General features: G+C 39.4%; 1 protein-coding gene across 1 annotated transcript in view; it reads right to left on the bottom strand.

Moving 5' to 3' along the window:
• The window catches only part of HHAT (hedgehog acyltransferase), a 163,059-nt gene that overhangs the window by 54,814 nt on the left and 91,001 nt on the right, over nucleotides 1-17,244 (bottom strand). The window contains exon 11 of the mRNA XM_014951242.1: nucleotides 16,211-16,355. Within this exon, the coding sequence (XP_014806728.1) occupies nucleotides 16,211-16,355 (145 nt within the window). The remainder of the gene's footprint in view (nucleotides 1-16,210; nucleotides 16,356-17,244) is intronic.

Here is a 17,244-nt window from a genome sequence, read left to right on the forward strand (position 1 = left end):
ATATCAGTTCTGTGTGTCCTTCAGTACTATGAGGTATTAAACTCTTTGTCGGGATAAAAAGCTCCATGCCACGACTCCAGAAACCTGGCTTTTCCTCCATTTTTCAAGGGAAAAATGCCATGCTGTTACAACTAGATTAAAAGAAACCAGAGCTCGACTGCCAGACAACCAGCTCGCATTTATGATTTGGAGGCCAAACAATGCCTGTGCTTCACTTGAAATATAATAAAGAATGGAGAGGCCACCTGCTCAGTAGCATTGACCGAGAATATGTTATTCTGTAGTAACTCTGGCACTTTAAATTGAGGACTCCTTCATTTGGAATTTTGTCATTACTTTTCTACACAGATGAGCTGTAAGAACCACTGAAACTGAAAACATTGCAACATAATGATTATTTTAAGAAACAAGAAATTGGTAGCATGACAAATTAAGAGATAAACCCAGAAAACTAATTACTGTCATAAAGGAAAAGAGATGAAATCATGGATCATGCCCATAACATTTCAGATAAATTATGTGGAAACAGCAAGAAGCACAGTGAATTCACCACTACTCCCTGGGAGACCTGGGGAGCATCGATATGGGAGGAGGTTAGAGCTACCACAAAGAAACAAAACACAAACATTACAAAATGTAAAAAGCAATGCCAGCACATCAAATTCAAGCAAAGTTACGTGTAAGAAGGTTTCCCCAGGGCATCTCATAGAACACGTTTAGCATTTTAACACTCCTTTTTTTCTATTTGAAAACTTGAACTTTAAGAAATTTGTCAGACGATATTCAAGGCAAACTACCTGACTTGAGCACACAGGTAATCTCAGGCACTTGATCTACCCTTAAAAGCTGCTGTGTATAAATTAGTGTGTGACAGTTACCTCAGGAGCTTTCCCTCAGCGTATGGTAAATAAAAGGCAAAATGGCAGAGCCATTGTAGTTTAAGGTTTTATGTATCTATGTATCTATTTGGATCAGAGTTATATCAATGCTAATATTCAATGCCTATTTAGTGTTCTGCTTTTACCTAAATGAAACTGTAGCTTAATATTGGCCTAATGAAAAGGTATGTTTTCAGCTCATTTTAATGACCATCTAATGACCATGTGAGCACTCCTACTCTAGCTCAGTAAAACTGATGCCAACAATTGCACAAGCAAACCTGTTTCTAATCTGTTCAGGGTAAACTGGAATACTCAGTCAGCCTCTTTTTACGACAGCTCTGGGACTGTGATTAAAGCTTCTTCAAAACCAAGTACCTGACTACACTCATAAAATTTACCTGGTTTATCTTCATTACCTGAAATTAGCCTATGGTAAAATGATGCCAGGTAAGCATTTTACCCTTCTCCTTTAGTCAATGGGAAGACAATTGTATTCAAACCAATTCTGCATGGGTAGATATTTCAATGAATTTGAAATGGAAACTTTGAACCTGAAATTACCCCATTATAGCTGGAGCCAGACTGTGATTTAAACAAAATATAAATACTGCATTTGTACAGCATCACTAGGTTACCTAACAAGAGCATGTGGGCATACTGGAAAGCATCCAGTAAGAGATATAAGAGACCTGGAGACAACATAAAAGAAAGACTGATGGAAAGACACATGGAAAAAATAAGGGAGGGGTGTAGCTGAATGTGTAAAAGACCACCTAAAACCAGAAGGAAATAATCTGTCCCACCAGCTCATGGAAAGGAGAAGAGCCCCTTGCACCAGCAAAGCTTGGGTTGCCTGACAGGGATGTTGGAAGGGCAGGCACTGGCAACCTGAAAAGCAGCCTGGAAGCCCAGCACCGGAGGGCTGAGGGACCACCTTGTACAAGTACCTGTCCCAGGTTACATAGGTAAAGGACACGTATGCTGCCTTGAGGCAACAGATAGCAAGAACATCTGCCTGAAGGCCCTGCCTGGGCCTACTTAGCCAAGTCCACCTATGACACAGAGAGAGCACACACAGTTATAACCATCTAATCAAGCCATGTTTTCAATTGCATTTTCTGGTGTATGATGGAGTGTCTGTACTCAATTCAGGTGTCCCTCTCCTCGCCCGACATGTTCATGTATAACAAGGAGGAAAATAAAACCTGTTCAATCTGCAGTCACAGACTGGTAAAGCCTATATATGTACCAAGCAAACGAGTTCAATGATCCTATTGGTTCGCTGTTTTCCAGAGATTTTAAATTATAAGAGCAGCTTAGTTTCACATAGGAAAATAATTGTCCTAACTATTACAATCCCAAGACAGTGAATGAAGGAAACCCAGTTACCATGCTTCACATGCATAGGCTTCCAGAAGTCATTTAGTAAGGTGATTCACAAGAAGGTACTGAAGAATACCAAGCAGTCCAGTAAAAAACCAAAATATTTTGAAAACAGAAAGAACTGTCCAGAAACAGAATGCAAAGAAGGAAGATCAATTGCTTTCTGTGAAAACTAGCAAGTTGAGGGGCTTGAAGATTTCATGTTAGTACTGTTTGCTTCCATAAAACAATCGAGAAATTCGGTGAGGAGTGAGATAGATAATTTCAGGTGCCATGAGATTACCAGATTCTTCACAGAGACAGCAATAAAGATCTGAAATTTCTTACACAGTGGCGAAACTTACTCAGTTCCCTATAGGAGTAGGGTGAATGATGAAAGTAATGGAAAGCACTAATGCCATCTTCAACAGATACTGTACCGCTCAACGGAGGTAGAAATCTGGGTACGGTGTTTGCAGTTCACACAAAAATCCTCCATGCTTCTGTAATATTTACAGATATTTGATAACACCTATTTATTATATTGAAATCTCCTTTTGTGCTTCTTAAATCCAATTACGGATTTACTTCCTCCTGAATACACTATCAAAAAATATTGCTAGCAGTGCCAAGTACATCACTTCATTAATCTTTTGTATGCTGCTTAGTCTCCTCAGGCAGTTGTTTGCTCTTCCGTGTCCTCAAACTATTCTTACTCCCCTATAACAAGACACGTTCAGGGTGACATTGGGATTGAGGGGTGGAGTGACCCACACAACACATGATATCCTAAATGATCACTGATCTGTGACTGTGATCAGCCAAGAGTGAGAGGCCACCCATCACACATCCTCTAGCCCAGAGCAAAGTCTTTCAATAACCACCAGTAAAATCTGAAACTGTGAAAAGAAACCATCTGACAAAGAGTTAACAGAAATAAAAATAGTCACAAAAATAGTCAAGCATTTAATTCTTCCCTGGAAAAGACTAAGAAAAAGGATTTAAAAGGATTAAAATTTGAACAAAAGAACAAAATAAGGGCAACGTGCCTGCTTTCATTCCTTGCAAGTACGCTGTCTGCTAAACACAAAGCCTCACTAATGTCATAAGGTATTTCAGCAAAATGTAAGTATTGATGAAGTCAAACTCATATATGTTTTCCTGGAGCCAGCTCTGCTAACAACAGTGATAATAAAGGCTCACCCCATTGGCTGGGTGGTTGGTTTGTTTGTTGAGGGAATTAGGGAAAGAACATACAGAAAGGGATATTATCAGGGACAGCACATAGTTGTAAAAATTTGGCTGAATATGGTTTGGGTTTTATTCCAGATGACACTATTTTGTAGGAAAGGACATACTTTTGGATCCTTTCTAAGGATTTTGTATTCTTTTTAGGGTAAATGAAAGAGAAATACATCCAAAAGGTGTTATACTTTATGATGTTTCACTTCAAAATGGTGGACATAGCAGAGAAACAAGTCACTCTACATGTGATAAATGAGTATTTTTTGGTTTAGAAATAAAGTGAAAGAACAAATGGTTGGTGGTTGCACAGCCAGAGTGGGCGGGCTTTACATCTTCACTACACCTTAGCTGGACTTTATTAAACTACAATAGAGTCTACGGCATTCAGGGATCTCTAGGCTGCTGACATCTGTTGTGGGTTATCAATTTCAGCAGAAACTGGAAAAACTTTACAGCTGCTCCAACCTCTACCAGCAATGAAAAAGTTGTCTTCATTACTGGGGAGTCCAAAGAGCTGTTTCTCTCCAATCCACCCAACTCTCTCTTTTTGAGAGAATCAACTTTGGCAAGAAAAAAGCTCTGTTTTCAGCTGTAATGGACATGAGAGCTTTGCTGGCTGAAGCAACTTCTGCAGTCTGGGTATGTTTCTCTAGCTAACATTAACAATCAGAAAAGATTCAGTTTACACTTCAAATTAAAAAAAGCACGCAAGCAGTTCATGGGCTGCATTAATGCACCCTGTACTTTGTCCTCCCAGTACATACAACACAAACAAGGGCTACAGTCGAACACCAAACCAGTACTAGCCCAAACTAAAGTTGTCTGTCAAAGTGTTCTTGGACATCTATTGGATTTGTTAACTGGAATTCATGGTTATGTGCTGTTATACATATTGAAAAGGATTAAACTATGATCTGCCTTGATGCTCTTCCTTAACTCTGGCCCCACAATCGTGCAGCCTCAGGAGATGTCCTTTCCAGATGACTGTCAACTATCAAGCGAGAGCTGCCAGCAAGGCCAGTCAGAACAGTCATGATGATTGAAAGTGTTTACGAAGAAAAGAAATAGTAAAAGAATCCTTTTAAAAATCAGAAGAGAAGGGGTGAACAACAATTCAGAAGTCAGAACCAAACTTCCTTGGATATATTGGTATCTCTGACGGCAGATGCCAATTTCACAGGTTTAGATCTTTACCAGAGGCTCTGAACTGCCCCTGGTGCTACAGAAGCCAATTTGTACCTAACTCTTTACACAACATGAAAAGAAAAAAGAAAAATAAAAATGCACCTAACTACAGTTGGTATTAGCTGCGTTAAAGTGCCAAGGTCAGTTACCTGTTCAGTTTATTCTTGGCAGTTGTATCAGTGCCAGCCAGGCAAGGTAGAGCAGCCACCCGTGAGATGCGAATCTGCACTCTGCTTTTATAGATTGAAAGTGTTGGTCCATATTACATTTTTAAGTAGGTATAACTTATTTATTCAACAAAATGTGCTCTTGCAGCGAGTTGCTGATCCCACTGGTATCTTGCACTGCATGATACACCATCCGTGTTCCTTGTGCTACTTTGCAGTGAGACTGTCTGCTCCACAAACCAGCCCAGTAAAAGTAACTGGACAAAAGCTTTTCTCCAAGCAAAGACAGTAACAGCCTATGCAAAAGCCATGGAGGAAATCTGCAAAGATAGAGTAGGCGTCAATGCAGGTTTCTCCTCAAGGTTTATTTTGCATGAATTTGCAGCGTGAAGTAATGCTTAGGCCAGACCTTTTTTTTTTGGCTGGATCTGCCTTGTTTCCATTTCTTTTTTTCTGTCCTCCCTCGTAGTAATTGTCTTCTTTTAATCTCCACTGGAGCTTAAGAAGGAGCTGACAATACAGCTCCATTCTTTCAGAGCAGCAGTCAAAAGAACACTAATTAGCTTTTGTCTTCTGTTGTTCTCAGACTTTAGTCATAGTTAAGCCAAAATATGACTCCTCTGCCAACAACAGAAGACTGTATAGACCAAACATATATTTTTAAGATAAAGAAATAATGACTGCTTCTTTAGTTCCATAAGAGAAATTAAATCCTGCTGTTTCAGGGACGTGTAACATTATGTACTGCCCTATGCAACTCTGCAGTACTGCCCAGCAATTATGTCCTGCCCTGGGCATGAGGGTGTTCACTGTAGTCAAAGTCAGCAAGACATTCACTGACCAGATTTTTAATGAGCCCCAAGTAGCTTTCATCCCTGCCAAGAGCTTCCCCAGTCCTACTAAAAGAGAAGCAAAAGGACCATGTTTACACAACCTTGCCCCTCCTGGCTTGCACTGCTCAAACTGAGATGTGCACTGGCTCTCACTGTAACAAAAGCTTTTGCTGTTCTGCACTCTCCAGACCTGGGCTGTTCCTCAAGCACTCTTCCCCCGAGTATCTGGTTTGGGTGCAAGCATGATACATGATACCACAGAAGACAGACCTTTGAGTGTGCCAGGACTGGCCAATGTACTAAAACTCGGTCCATGTGACACTTTGCCACAGTGCTGAAAGAATATTTGCACTTTTCAAAAAGACTTTTGAGGGTCTTTAGCCACAGCTTGCTTGTGATACCTGAATCAGTCCCATTTAACTAACAAATACTGCTTTCTCTATTTCTCCTGCATGCTCATCCAAGAACAATGATGACAGACCCTCAATGTCTAGCATGAAACCCTTACTCTGCACTGGCAAGGTTAGCCATTACCAGTACATCACATCTCCAGTCAGCAACAAGATATTAATTATAGAGCTCAAGCTATAACCATTAAGTTTTCATGGAAGGAGGATTTAGTGAGTAGGACTCATGATTCCTGCTTTCTCCATCTACTTGTGCCCCTGACTTAATATGCAACATTGGCCAAATCACATTATGAGAACTGTATTAAACTGGGTACAATACTGTTGACACACCTCAGTGAGCACTATGAGGGATTTTGGCACATGGGCAAAAATAAGGTGTTTAAAGTAATGTGCTCTTGTAGAATTATGAGTCAAATAATGTTAAAAGGCTCTTTGGGGGATACTGGTGGTTTTCCATCAGGGCTCTAGTGATGGTTTTCCCCTGAGGGTCTTGATGAGCCTTCTTTTGGCTCTATGTGTCGACTCACAGCACTTTGCTGTATTAGTCATGCAGATCTCCTGTTATTTCTGATGAAGAGGCAACCAATCTGTGTAAAAAAATGCTGGAAAACAGAATCTCATTTCACTAGGACATCTTTAGTAAGGCTAGAAATAAGATCAGCAAGAGGGAAACTGCTTTTGCAGGAAATAGTATCCAAACTGCTGTGCAAATACTCCTTCAAGCATACCTGGGGTGTGACAAAACCTGAATTGCTAACTTATTTCATAGTGTTTATGCAATAGCTGTGGTTTCAAATGGCCAGATTATTGACAAGAGAAGGACTTCAGTCTCCAAGCTCCACTGCTAGAGCAGTCTGCAGGCTCACCTTGATACTGCTGAGTTCCCGCTAAACAACAGCAACTTTGTCCAAACCCTTCTTCCCAGTTTGTATACCAGACACACAGAAAAAAACAGGTTGTACAAACTCTCAGTTGCTCCTGACCTGGAAAAAATTTGAACTTAAACTAAGGCGAAAGACTACACATGCCATTAGCAATTCTCTAGAGTTTTTCAGTCATTTCATTTTCAACATTTCTAATCAGTCTACAGGGTAACTGTTCTTAAGCATTTAAACATGCTATTTGGGCAGGAATGAGCAAATTGTCTCCTGTCTCAATATTGAGGTAAAAAAAGAAGATATACACGTTGGGCTTCATCTGTAATGAACGGTGCCCATGTCTTGAAGATTATCTTGTTCCACATGTAAGTTTTAATTTCTGATTTGCTACACTGAAAACGTAACTGAGGCAGTTTTTATATACAAAAAGCAAGGAAGTAATATATAAGACATTCTCAGTTGCATGCAACAGACATGCTAGAACAAAGATCACTGTTTTAAGCATTTTAAATTGAAGGTAATAGCAACTGGAACAATATTAAAATTCTGTGATATGCTGGTTTTCAGCCTTTTACATACAAACTATTTGTTAAACAGAAGATGCCTTTACTATTTACTAATGGACAGAGGGGTTGGCAAAACATTATAGTCACAATGTTCAAATTTAAAATATTTTCAATTATTTGCAAACTATTCCTCACTGTAGGGTGCATATTAACCTGCAGGTAAGGGAACAATACACTTAAACTTCTTTTTCAATTTCAAGAACTACTAAAGAAGGTATTTTTACATCTGAACAATGCAACTACTTCAATAACACTTTACCACTATTTCGAAAGAGACAAACAAACCTCTCCCACAACAATACTCCACCACACAAGTACCATGATTTGAGTTTTTGTCCAATCCAGATGCAAGATAAATCTTTATTCAGACATAAAAGTCCCACCAGTGGGAGTATTTTTATCGATAATTTGTATTATAATACACAAGTCACTCTTCTCCCAGTATTGCTTCAAAGCCTAAGTTAGAATTTGCACAAGGATTATTATATTTGATAGAAGGCTTAGCTATGGGTCTAATAAAAATCACATGAAAGAGGGCAGAAGTAATAAAAATCAATAGTCTACTGTTGATGTATGGTTAGGAGCATGGCTGATAACAATACAAAAAACCCCTACCATGTTATTATTACCATGCTACCAGTTTTGCATGCAAGCTGCAAAAATATGGAAGTAGCTTTAAAAAAAATCAAAATAACTAAATCAGTTATTAACAACAGAGCATATTTTCTGCTTATGACACTGAAATACTGGTGTGCTACTCTATAGCTACAAATGACTCCCACCATTTACTGCTAACCAGTAGAATGAGCAGAAATACACAGGTCTGGCAGCTTGACAGAGATTCGTGGAAAAAAAGACTTGGGTATCTCAACAACTGTCAGAAATAAAACGGATCTTGTTAAAAAGCATGGAGGGCTAAGACACTTGTATCAGGCTTTTAAGCTAAACTACTAACAGTGAAAATTCAACACCTAGGAAGATAGCCGCAACCTAAGAAGTCACAACTGGGTGTAAGCACATGCTCTCCTTAAATTAGGAATTTTAGAAATAATAAGTAAGAAAAGGGAAAGATAATATGGAATACAGATTATCAAATAAAAACTACTCTAAATACTTGAAGTCCATTACATTCTTGGAAGAAATATTCTTGAGGAATTTCCCTGCTCTGAAAATTATCACAGAACCATAGAATGGTTTGGGTTGGAAGGGACCTTAAAGATCATAGAGTTCCCAGCCCCCTGCGATGGGCAGGGGCACCTCCCACTAGACCAGGTTGCTCAAATGTTTTCGCAACACAACAAACAGTAGGCATCAGATGTAATTTGCCATGATAACTGGGGATGCTTATGATGATGTTCGACTTCACAGCTGGATTTAAGACATTAATATTTCTTGTATTTATTTAGCCTAATATCTCAGTTGCATACTGTTACGCACACATGCTAACAGAAAAATTTAGCATTTCCAGGATTACTGAAGTTAAGTCTGGGAACTGTGCCATTTAGTACTCTGACTCTAACCAGTCTCACTTAGCTTAGGTGGGCCTGGACCATGCACTTCAAAACCATGTATTTAAATGGTCATTGGATGTCACACACATGACAGCAGTGGAGAGCACTGTATCCCAGGGGTGCAGCCTCTGCAGCACAGACCTTAGGTTTTACAAGTCAGAGATAGACATCTCTGCATTTCCTCAGGGAAAGACGGTGCCGAAAGAGATAAGAAAAGTAGTAAAGCCACGTTCCTCCCTGCTCATCCATTCTTTCTTTACAGGTGCCACACTAGATAGCAACAGAGTGGTATAAAACCAAGCAAAAAGTCCCAGTTGTTTGGGAAGGAGACATGCTTCTGCCCTCATAGTGCTTCCTTAGGAAAATCAAAGCTAAGTTTGCCCCTCTGTATGGTGCCATTTCTCAAAGGGTTTGATCAGGTCCACATAAAATTTAATATATTCTAAGTTGGGCATGAACTTAAATCTCAACTCTGCAGTTTTGGGTCTTTGTGGTCTGGGACCAAGCGCACCAAGAAAGCATGTCACAGCATGCAATTCAGTAAGAAACATAATGACAGGGGCTAGAAGACATTTTACAGAACTGTCAGTATTTCTGAGGATGTAAGTCTATGAATTTTATCACATATGGGTACAATGTTTCACTCCCTCCCTCTCAAAAAAAACCCCACCAAAACCTCAACCGAAACCCTATCCCAAAAAACAACTGTCAAGACAATGAGAGAATGCCTAATCGAATCAGTCACTCTTTCATAGGATTCTTGCACTTTTAGTTTTCCTATTCTTTAAAGCAGTGGCTGTTTAAGGATGGTTGAAATTAATTCATTCAAAGATAAAAAGAAAGATGCTAAAATAGTCTGAGACAACAATTTTTATTTGTGAACCTAGAATAGAATTCTAGACAAAAAAGGATTAATGTAAAAATGTTGCCTACTTATGCAGCAGAACCATGCTTCCTCAGTAAAAAAAGTAAGCTCTTATCTGCTTTTCATTCCTGCTGCACAGGCAACCCAAGTTTTAGAAGAGAATCTGCCTCCTCTGTGGCCCATGCATCTTCACAACAGAATTGTTAAGTACATCTCTGACTTGGTTGCTAAAGATGCAAGAGCCAGAATGAACACAGCTTGAATTTCTGATCTCAAGCTGATAAGCAGGGTTGGCATTTGGGGGAAAAAAAGTGGCTTTTTTTCCTATAAGCTGCGAAAATTTGATCTAGCAGGCTCCAAGTGGCAGTAATTGTGGAACACCACAATGCTGTTTCAACATCACTTTTCATGAAACAAACAACTTAGAAAGTTGTCATGAAAGTCTCAATGATTGCAAAGCTAAATACAGCTGGTGTGTTCCAGTTCCTGCTGTTAGATGGTTACTTTCTGCATTTGGGAACTGTTCTCTCAACGAGCATTTGTAAAAAGTGAAAGAGTCAGGACTAGTTCAAATTTGAAGACAGATGAAAGGAGCTGACAGAAGGAAGAATTGGGATTCAATGATGAGAAAAAGTAGTAGCTACAAGATTCCTGGAAATTTCTGAATAAGTGAAAAGAGAAAGATTGCCTCATTCTTCAGAGAACTTTTCTCGACGGTTGCAAGCTTAGCTGAAATTATTGCTTTTACTAATGAGTTACATACATGCCACCATATTCATTTATGTATGAATTTCCCAATAAGCATAGTGACACAGTAAGTATAAAACAGCAATTCAAGTATTTTATACCAGGCTACGTTAATGTGAGTCATTGTGAGGCTTTTGCTGTGTATGGCAAAAAAAACAGGGGAATGAGAAGTCAAAACTGTGAGCATCCTCTGCCTTCCTAAGGTTCTTGGCTGGGTTATTTCGCACAGCAAGAGCCAGGAAGTACAATGGCAGGGAAGAGAAGCAGTCGTGGTCAGTGTGGATCACTACACTTCTTCTTCTGCAAGATAAGGCCAAAATTATACCTCTCCCCTCAACACTCAGGATGAGCAGAGCATGAAGTGGAAAAGGAAGTTAATGGTCCTCAAAAATTACTCTTGCTGGTCATGCATGACAAAAAAAAGATCTGGCACAACCACAGCCACACTCTCATCTTGAAGTGTTGCTTCTGGAAGCATCAACACTGATCCTTCTGGCAGCCCTCAGCCCCAGTCCCTACAGGTTAATCTGTAATTCACAGGGGAAACGAGGAGCACTATAACTGTCTTTGCTCATAATTCCCAATGATAAGAAAAAGGTTGTATGAACCTTCCCCAAGTCATTGAAAATCTGGAGGCTTTTTGACTGTGATCAGCAAAACTCATTACATAGCAAACTTGTTGCCTTTTTATAAAAGAGCTGTAGAATGCCATGAAGGCAGTGTGATGTAGGAACAATTCCCCATTTTCTGTAAACTGCAGTGTGGTTTACTTAGTTCTGTGTGTCACATAATGCACAACAGTGAATTCTGTACATGCAGTCATAGTGTAGACTCTCCTGCATTTTTGTACTTGTACATGCCATAAGTAAAGGCTTTAACATAGTAGATGAGATGTACATTATTTTGTGACTGATTCTGACACTGCCATTGTCATTGACCCTGGAGGTTCAGACCAACGTGATTCAACAGAAAATGGCAGAACATGCTTTATTATTTCAACTCTAAAGTAACCCCACAAAAACCATAAGAATATTTGCTCTTATACAGCTCTCATCCCTTGGTAGGTGAAGGGGGGAAAAAATCACTGCCTCCTTATTAATGCAGACCAAAATCCATTTTTCTTGGCATTTTTCCAGTTCACTTCCCAATGAACTTCACCCACCAAGCAAGGTCATATAAATGATTGGAAAAACAAGTTTCTTTTCAGCATGAAGAGGAATGAATCATTTGGAAAAATGTGACATCTTCAGCACTATTCCTGCCACTATGCAATATTTCTCTAAATTATGCAATCTATCAATATTGCATTCATAAATGTATTTTGGGGAAAAATGACCTTAAGCAAGTTTCTGCATAACAGCAGCAAGTGGGATTTCACGGGAAAAGTGAAAATCTGGAGGAACAAGAATGCTGGAAGACCATATGCCAGCTATTCTACAGCAGAAGCTTCCAAAAGAAAACAAGGGCCATCTGAAAACACAAACGATGAAAACTCTGAACAGTCAATGATTGAAGTAGCTCTCCTTTTTCTCTCAGCTGCAAAGAAATTTGAATGAAGGCTTCGCAAGAGACAGACAGCAACAGAACAGACAGCAAAGTCTGCTGTGTGACAGCACAGTCACAGGGACGCGTTAACTGACAGGTCTTGTGGCCTCCTTTGAGGTCCTTCCCTACATGATTCATTCCTCCTGCACCTTTAAGCCCCTTCATAGCTAGATATTTACAGATATCACTGCTACCAGCAGTTGTTGAAGTGCTATATGGCTCCTAATACATCATTGTATGTTATCCAGCAACACTTCAGAGTTAAAAAGTCCAACAAAACCCTGTTTATTAACCAGTTCTAACTACTTTGCTCTAACTTTTTTTTATTAGTTTCCTTCAGCCCTTAAAATGTGTTCAATCTGTTAACTAAGCCAACTAGCAAGATTCAGGTTTTGAAGGTAGAGATGCTGTTGTATGAACTGTTGATCATCCTGAGATGTTTTTCCTACACTCATTATTGCAGGAAATGAGGCATATGATCAGCAACATATCTAATGGGTAGTCATGATCTCACACGAGCCAGACAAGAGCGTACAACACCTGGTACAGGAACCTCTCATCTTTTTTTGTTACTGACATCTCATACAGCAGCAAAGCTACACAATAAGTAGTGGTTTTTAAATGATTCAGTTGTTGAACATAGAAAGGCATCTCAATCACTAACATACAAGTCATTTTTTTGTAGAAAAAGGACCTAGTTTCATTGTCTTCAAAATCAAGGGAAAACTTATAGAGGTAACAGCAGTCCAGGACGACGCCTTGAAGGATCCTGATACCCTTTCAATTCCCAATTCATTCATTATGTGATTTGCATAAAATGAAACAAATACAAATTCTGAGAATAATCTTCAATACTGCATCATTTAAATTTAATATCATAAGATAATTGTCTGCTGTTTCTGCCAAAGGAAGCCAAAATTTCCACATTTGTGCATGATACACCAAATATGTTACACCAAACTCTTTGGTTCACTCAGACCTCTGAACCTTGCACCTTGTATCATGGAAATTCCCACTTGCAAATCAACGTCTAAGATGTCCTGTGAAACATAATCTGAGACAGCGCTGGACAACTGGGAAGAAGTCCAGAGGCTTTCTGTTTCCATAAAGTAGGTAGGTAAAAGCCTAGTAGTGATGAGAAAATCTTTTCTTTTCTCTATAACCAAATAACTGAATTCTGATCAGCATAAAACCTGGTTTTGCTTCAAAGCAAGCTGAAAGAGAAAACTGGAGGGAAAATAAAGGCTTCACCATCTTCAACTAGCAAACAAATACTAGACACTGAGAAATCAGCTTTAGTTTTGCATATTACAATTGATTTTAAATGCTCTCAGAAATTTATCTAATGAAATATTCATATATGTCACTATGCATTTCATCCTAAATGCTAGAAAAAAAGAATCATAGCATCATAGAATGGTTTAGGTTGGACTTCTCCATGAGAGTATCTGTCAGTAGTTTAAAATTGCACCATGACTTCCACTAAGTTGCACCTCAACCACAGCACTAAAGGCTTTTTTTCACCCATCAGACCATCAAACTTCAAAAAGAAACTGTTATAAAATGTTACTGAAACTGCATTTTTGTACATTACCATGGTTCTTAACTTACTGAAGAAATATATAAATCCAAACAAAAAACCTGCTGTGCTGTACACAGACTTCTCTTCCATGTAAACAGCTGTATCTGCTGACGAACCACCAAAAGAGGGCTTAGAATGGGTCTAGGGGACATTCAGAGGTTCCTCCCACACCATGATTACACCAGTATTTTCTACATTGCTTGACAGATTTTTGTCTACCTGAGCACTGTCCTCCAAAGATGGCAATGCAACAGCTTATCTAGGTAATGTGTTTCAATACTTTTCATGCCTTACAGTTTGAAAGTTTCTCCTACCTCAACTAAAGCTTCCTTCCTACATTTCACAGGTTTTTTTTTTCTTCTCCTGACCTCACTGGCGATACAGAATAGCTTGTTAACATTTTCTTTGCAGAAACTTCTATGTACTTATTTCCACCCTCAATACGTTCCTCTCAAAATAAAACAATGCTAATTATTTCAGGTTCATGGCTCCTAGCCTTCCAATCATGTTGCTGTATTTCCTTCACCCTAATTGTCAGGTGATCTTTTTTTTTTTTTTAATGCAGTAACCAAAACTGGACATATTTTCACTTTAACCTTCAGAGCATCATGTAGGAGAAGAGGTCATTTTATGCATTTTACGCTGCTGTCAATGCACCTTGGTGTAAGGTCTATTTTTGTTGTAAGTGGTGTGATGCTGTTGATGCACAAATTTTGCAATCTGGTGGAACAGTCAGGTACCCTTCACTGCAGGACTTCCGCCCAGCCAGCCATTCCGTGCTCCTGTGGTAAATCATTTCTAACCAAGGGTGAAACTCACTCTTAGCTGGATGTCCACTGAAGGACACCTTTTCAAAGGCTGGATGTCCAATCTGATCTAAACTAACCTCTACAAAATGCCCCTAAACTCAGTGAAGAGTGACAGTGCATCTCACCCCATGCTAAAATAGATGTATGTGGGACGAACTGCCCTAAAGAGAGGCACTTCTCACAATTTAGCAAGGTAAACTGGACAGTTAAAGTACTGTTTTACAGTTGAAGTTAAATGATGGCTGTCCAGTTTTCAGACAGCTATTCAAAGTAAAACACACCTGACATGCACTGTGTGCTTTCCTCATTAATCTGGGCTCTGTTCCTCAAAAACTAGAGAAAGTGCAGGAAGCATTTTATCACCCAGTATACTTGTGTCTCCCCCCAGCTTACTGCCTAAGACAATTCAGCCTCCTAACCAAAAGCACTGCACAGCTGGTCCCAGGAGACAGCCCTTCCAAAAAGAACCCCCCTTGTTGGAGCCTCTCATTTTGAAGTGAAGTATTAATTATTAACTCTGAATAGAGGATTAAAACCAGTTTTTTCCTGCTTTCTTATTAAAATGACACTGTCTCATATGAGAAAAGTCTTACTAAAAAAAGTCAAAGGAAATGCTTGTTGCAGGAACATGTTTCTCTGCAAATAACTTACGGGGTCAAGTTAAGTTTTAGAAACCAGCACTAAGGTTGGTCCAAACAGTTTGACAACAAATTTAAGAACAAATATTCATACATGTAAGACACACACAACCCTGCTCTTGTAATTTTGACAATAGTAATTTTAATGATGCACAGGGCCTTGGAACTTCAGAGCTGACCTCTAAACCATTGCAAGGAACACGAGGAGAAAACACTGCACGAAGGAAAACCAGACTGGTGGTCTTTGTAGGAGAGTGCTTGTAGGCACAGAAGCCCATTAGCACCTCCCTCACGAGGAAGAAATATTCCTCTACAAGACCTTTATTTGACAACGGGGGGCTCTGGCAGCAATAAGAACCTAAAAAGAAAACTGGTCCTGCTTACACTGAACTCTGGCCAAAAAAAAATTAAAGCTGGATTTGTCTTCCAAGTCAGCTCACAGCACAACACTGCATATTGCTTATCTGGCAACACCACAGGCTGATACTGTCACCCAAGTTCCCCTGTCCTCAAACTTTGTCTTCAATAGTCAGAAGGTCCCAATCCTGACAAAAGATCCACTACGAAAAAACCTTAATTACTCAATTATGCTGTATTATGCAGATCTCATTCACTAACCTTCCATAGAATCTATGGGGTTGGCTTTAGTATGCCTGTTTTTACTGATGTACCTGAAATGCAGAGCAGAAAAATAAAATCTAATGTGGCTAACTTGACACACGTTTATTATTTGCTCTCCAGTGATTTCACTGACAAGAGAAGCCCGATAACTCTTTTTCTAGACTTGATGGGAGAAAAACAATGTTTCTTTGTAGACACACAGCCTGCATAGTTATTTAATTTTTTTCAGATTTTTGATGGTTTTGAACAGGAACAGAAAGAAAGTTACTCCCAGTTAGCGCAGTATGAAAAGAACCTGGCCCAGCCCACCCAAGGTAATATTTGGAAAGTTCAGTTACCTAGAAAGCACATAAAAATAAACTTGCCTTCCATAAAGATCCTGTTCCAGTAGATTTTTCCAACGTGATTTCCTCCAAGAAATATTAGATTTGATAAAATCAACATTGAAGTGCTAACAGATGCTAGGACAGCATGAAGTCGACGACGAATTCTGGGCGAGAAGAAACTCTCCTAAGGGGCAAAACAAAAGGTGCAGATGAAGTTAACAACCCCTACAATTTTTCAAGCAATGTTAGAAAAAGACATTGACAAACAACTTTTATACAGAAGTTCAAATACTTATGGAACGGATCCCAGAGCTTTTAAAACATCTAGCAGAACTCCCACCGATGCCATTTAAGTTTGAGTACGACTTCACAATAAAAACCAGTGTTGAATCATAGTTGAGGTTGGAAGGGGCCTCTGGAGGTTACCTAGGAAGGTCATCAGAGCAGGGTCAGCTAGAGCAGGCTGCTCAGGACTGTGTCCAGTTAGGTTTTGAATATCTTCAACAATGGAGACTGCACAACCTCACTGGGCAACCTGTGCCAGTGTTTGACTGCCCTCACAGTAAAAAAAAGTTTTCTTATGTTTAAATGGAATTTCTTGTATTTCAGTTTGTGCCTGTTGCCTTTTTTCCTGTCACTAAATACCACTGAGAAGAGTCTGGCTTTTGTCTTCTTCCCCTCTACAGTTAGTTATTTATACATATGGATAAGTTCCCCCCTGAACCTTGTCTTCTCTGGGCTGAGGTCCCACCAGCTCTCTTAGCCTCTCCTCTTATAACAGATGCTCCAGTCCCTTTGCCATCTTTGTGGCCCTTTGGTGGACTCACTCTGCATGTCCATGTCTGTCTTCTAGTGAGGAGCCCAGAACTGGACACAGTTCTACACATTCTATGTTTTAATTCTTTTCTTATTAAATGTACTCCTTGATGATTTTTTGCTCATGGACATAAACAGTAGCAACACGCTTCTGTGATGGATAATACTATCCAATAGGTTCCAATATGGACCTCAGTATAAAACAAACCACATCAAACAAGTTCAGAAGTCACTAATGCTTTGGTTGATTAGTAAGA

The sequence above is a fragment of the Calidris pugnax genome, unplaced genomic scaffold (genome assembly GCF_001431845.1).
Source record: "Calidris pugnax isolate Ruff unplaced genomic scaffold, ASM143184v1 scaffold24, whole genome shotgun sequence".
NCBI lineage: Eukaryota > Metazoa > Chordata > Aves > Charadriiformes > Scolopacidae > Calidris > Calidris pugnax.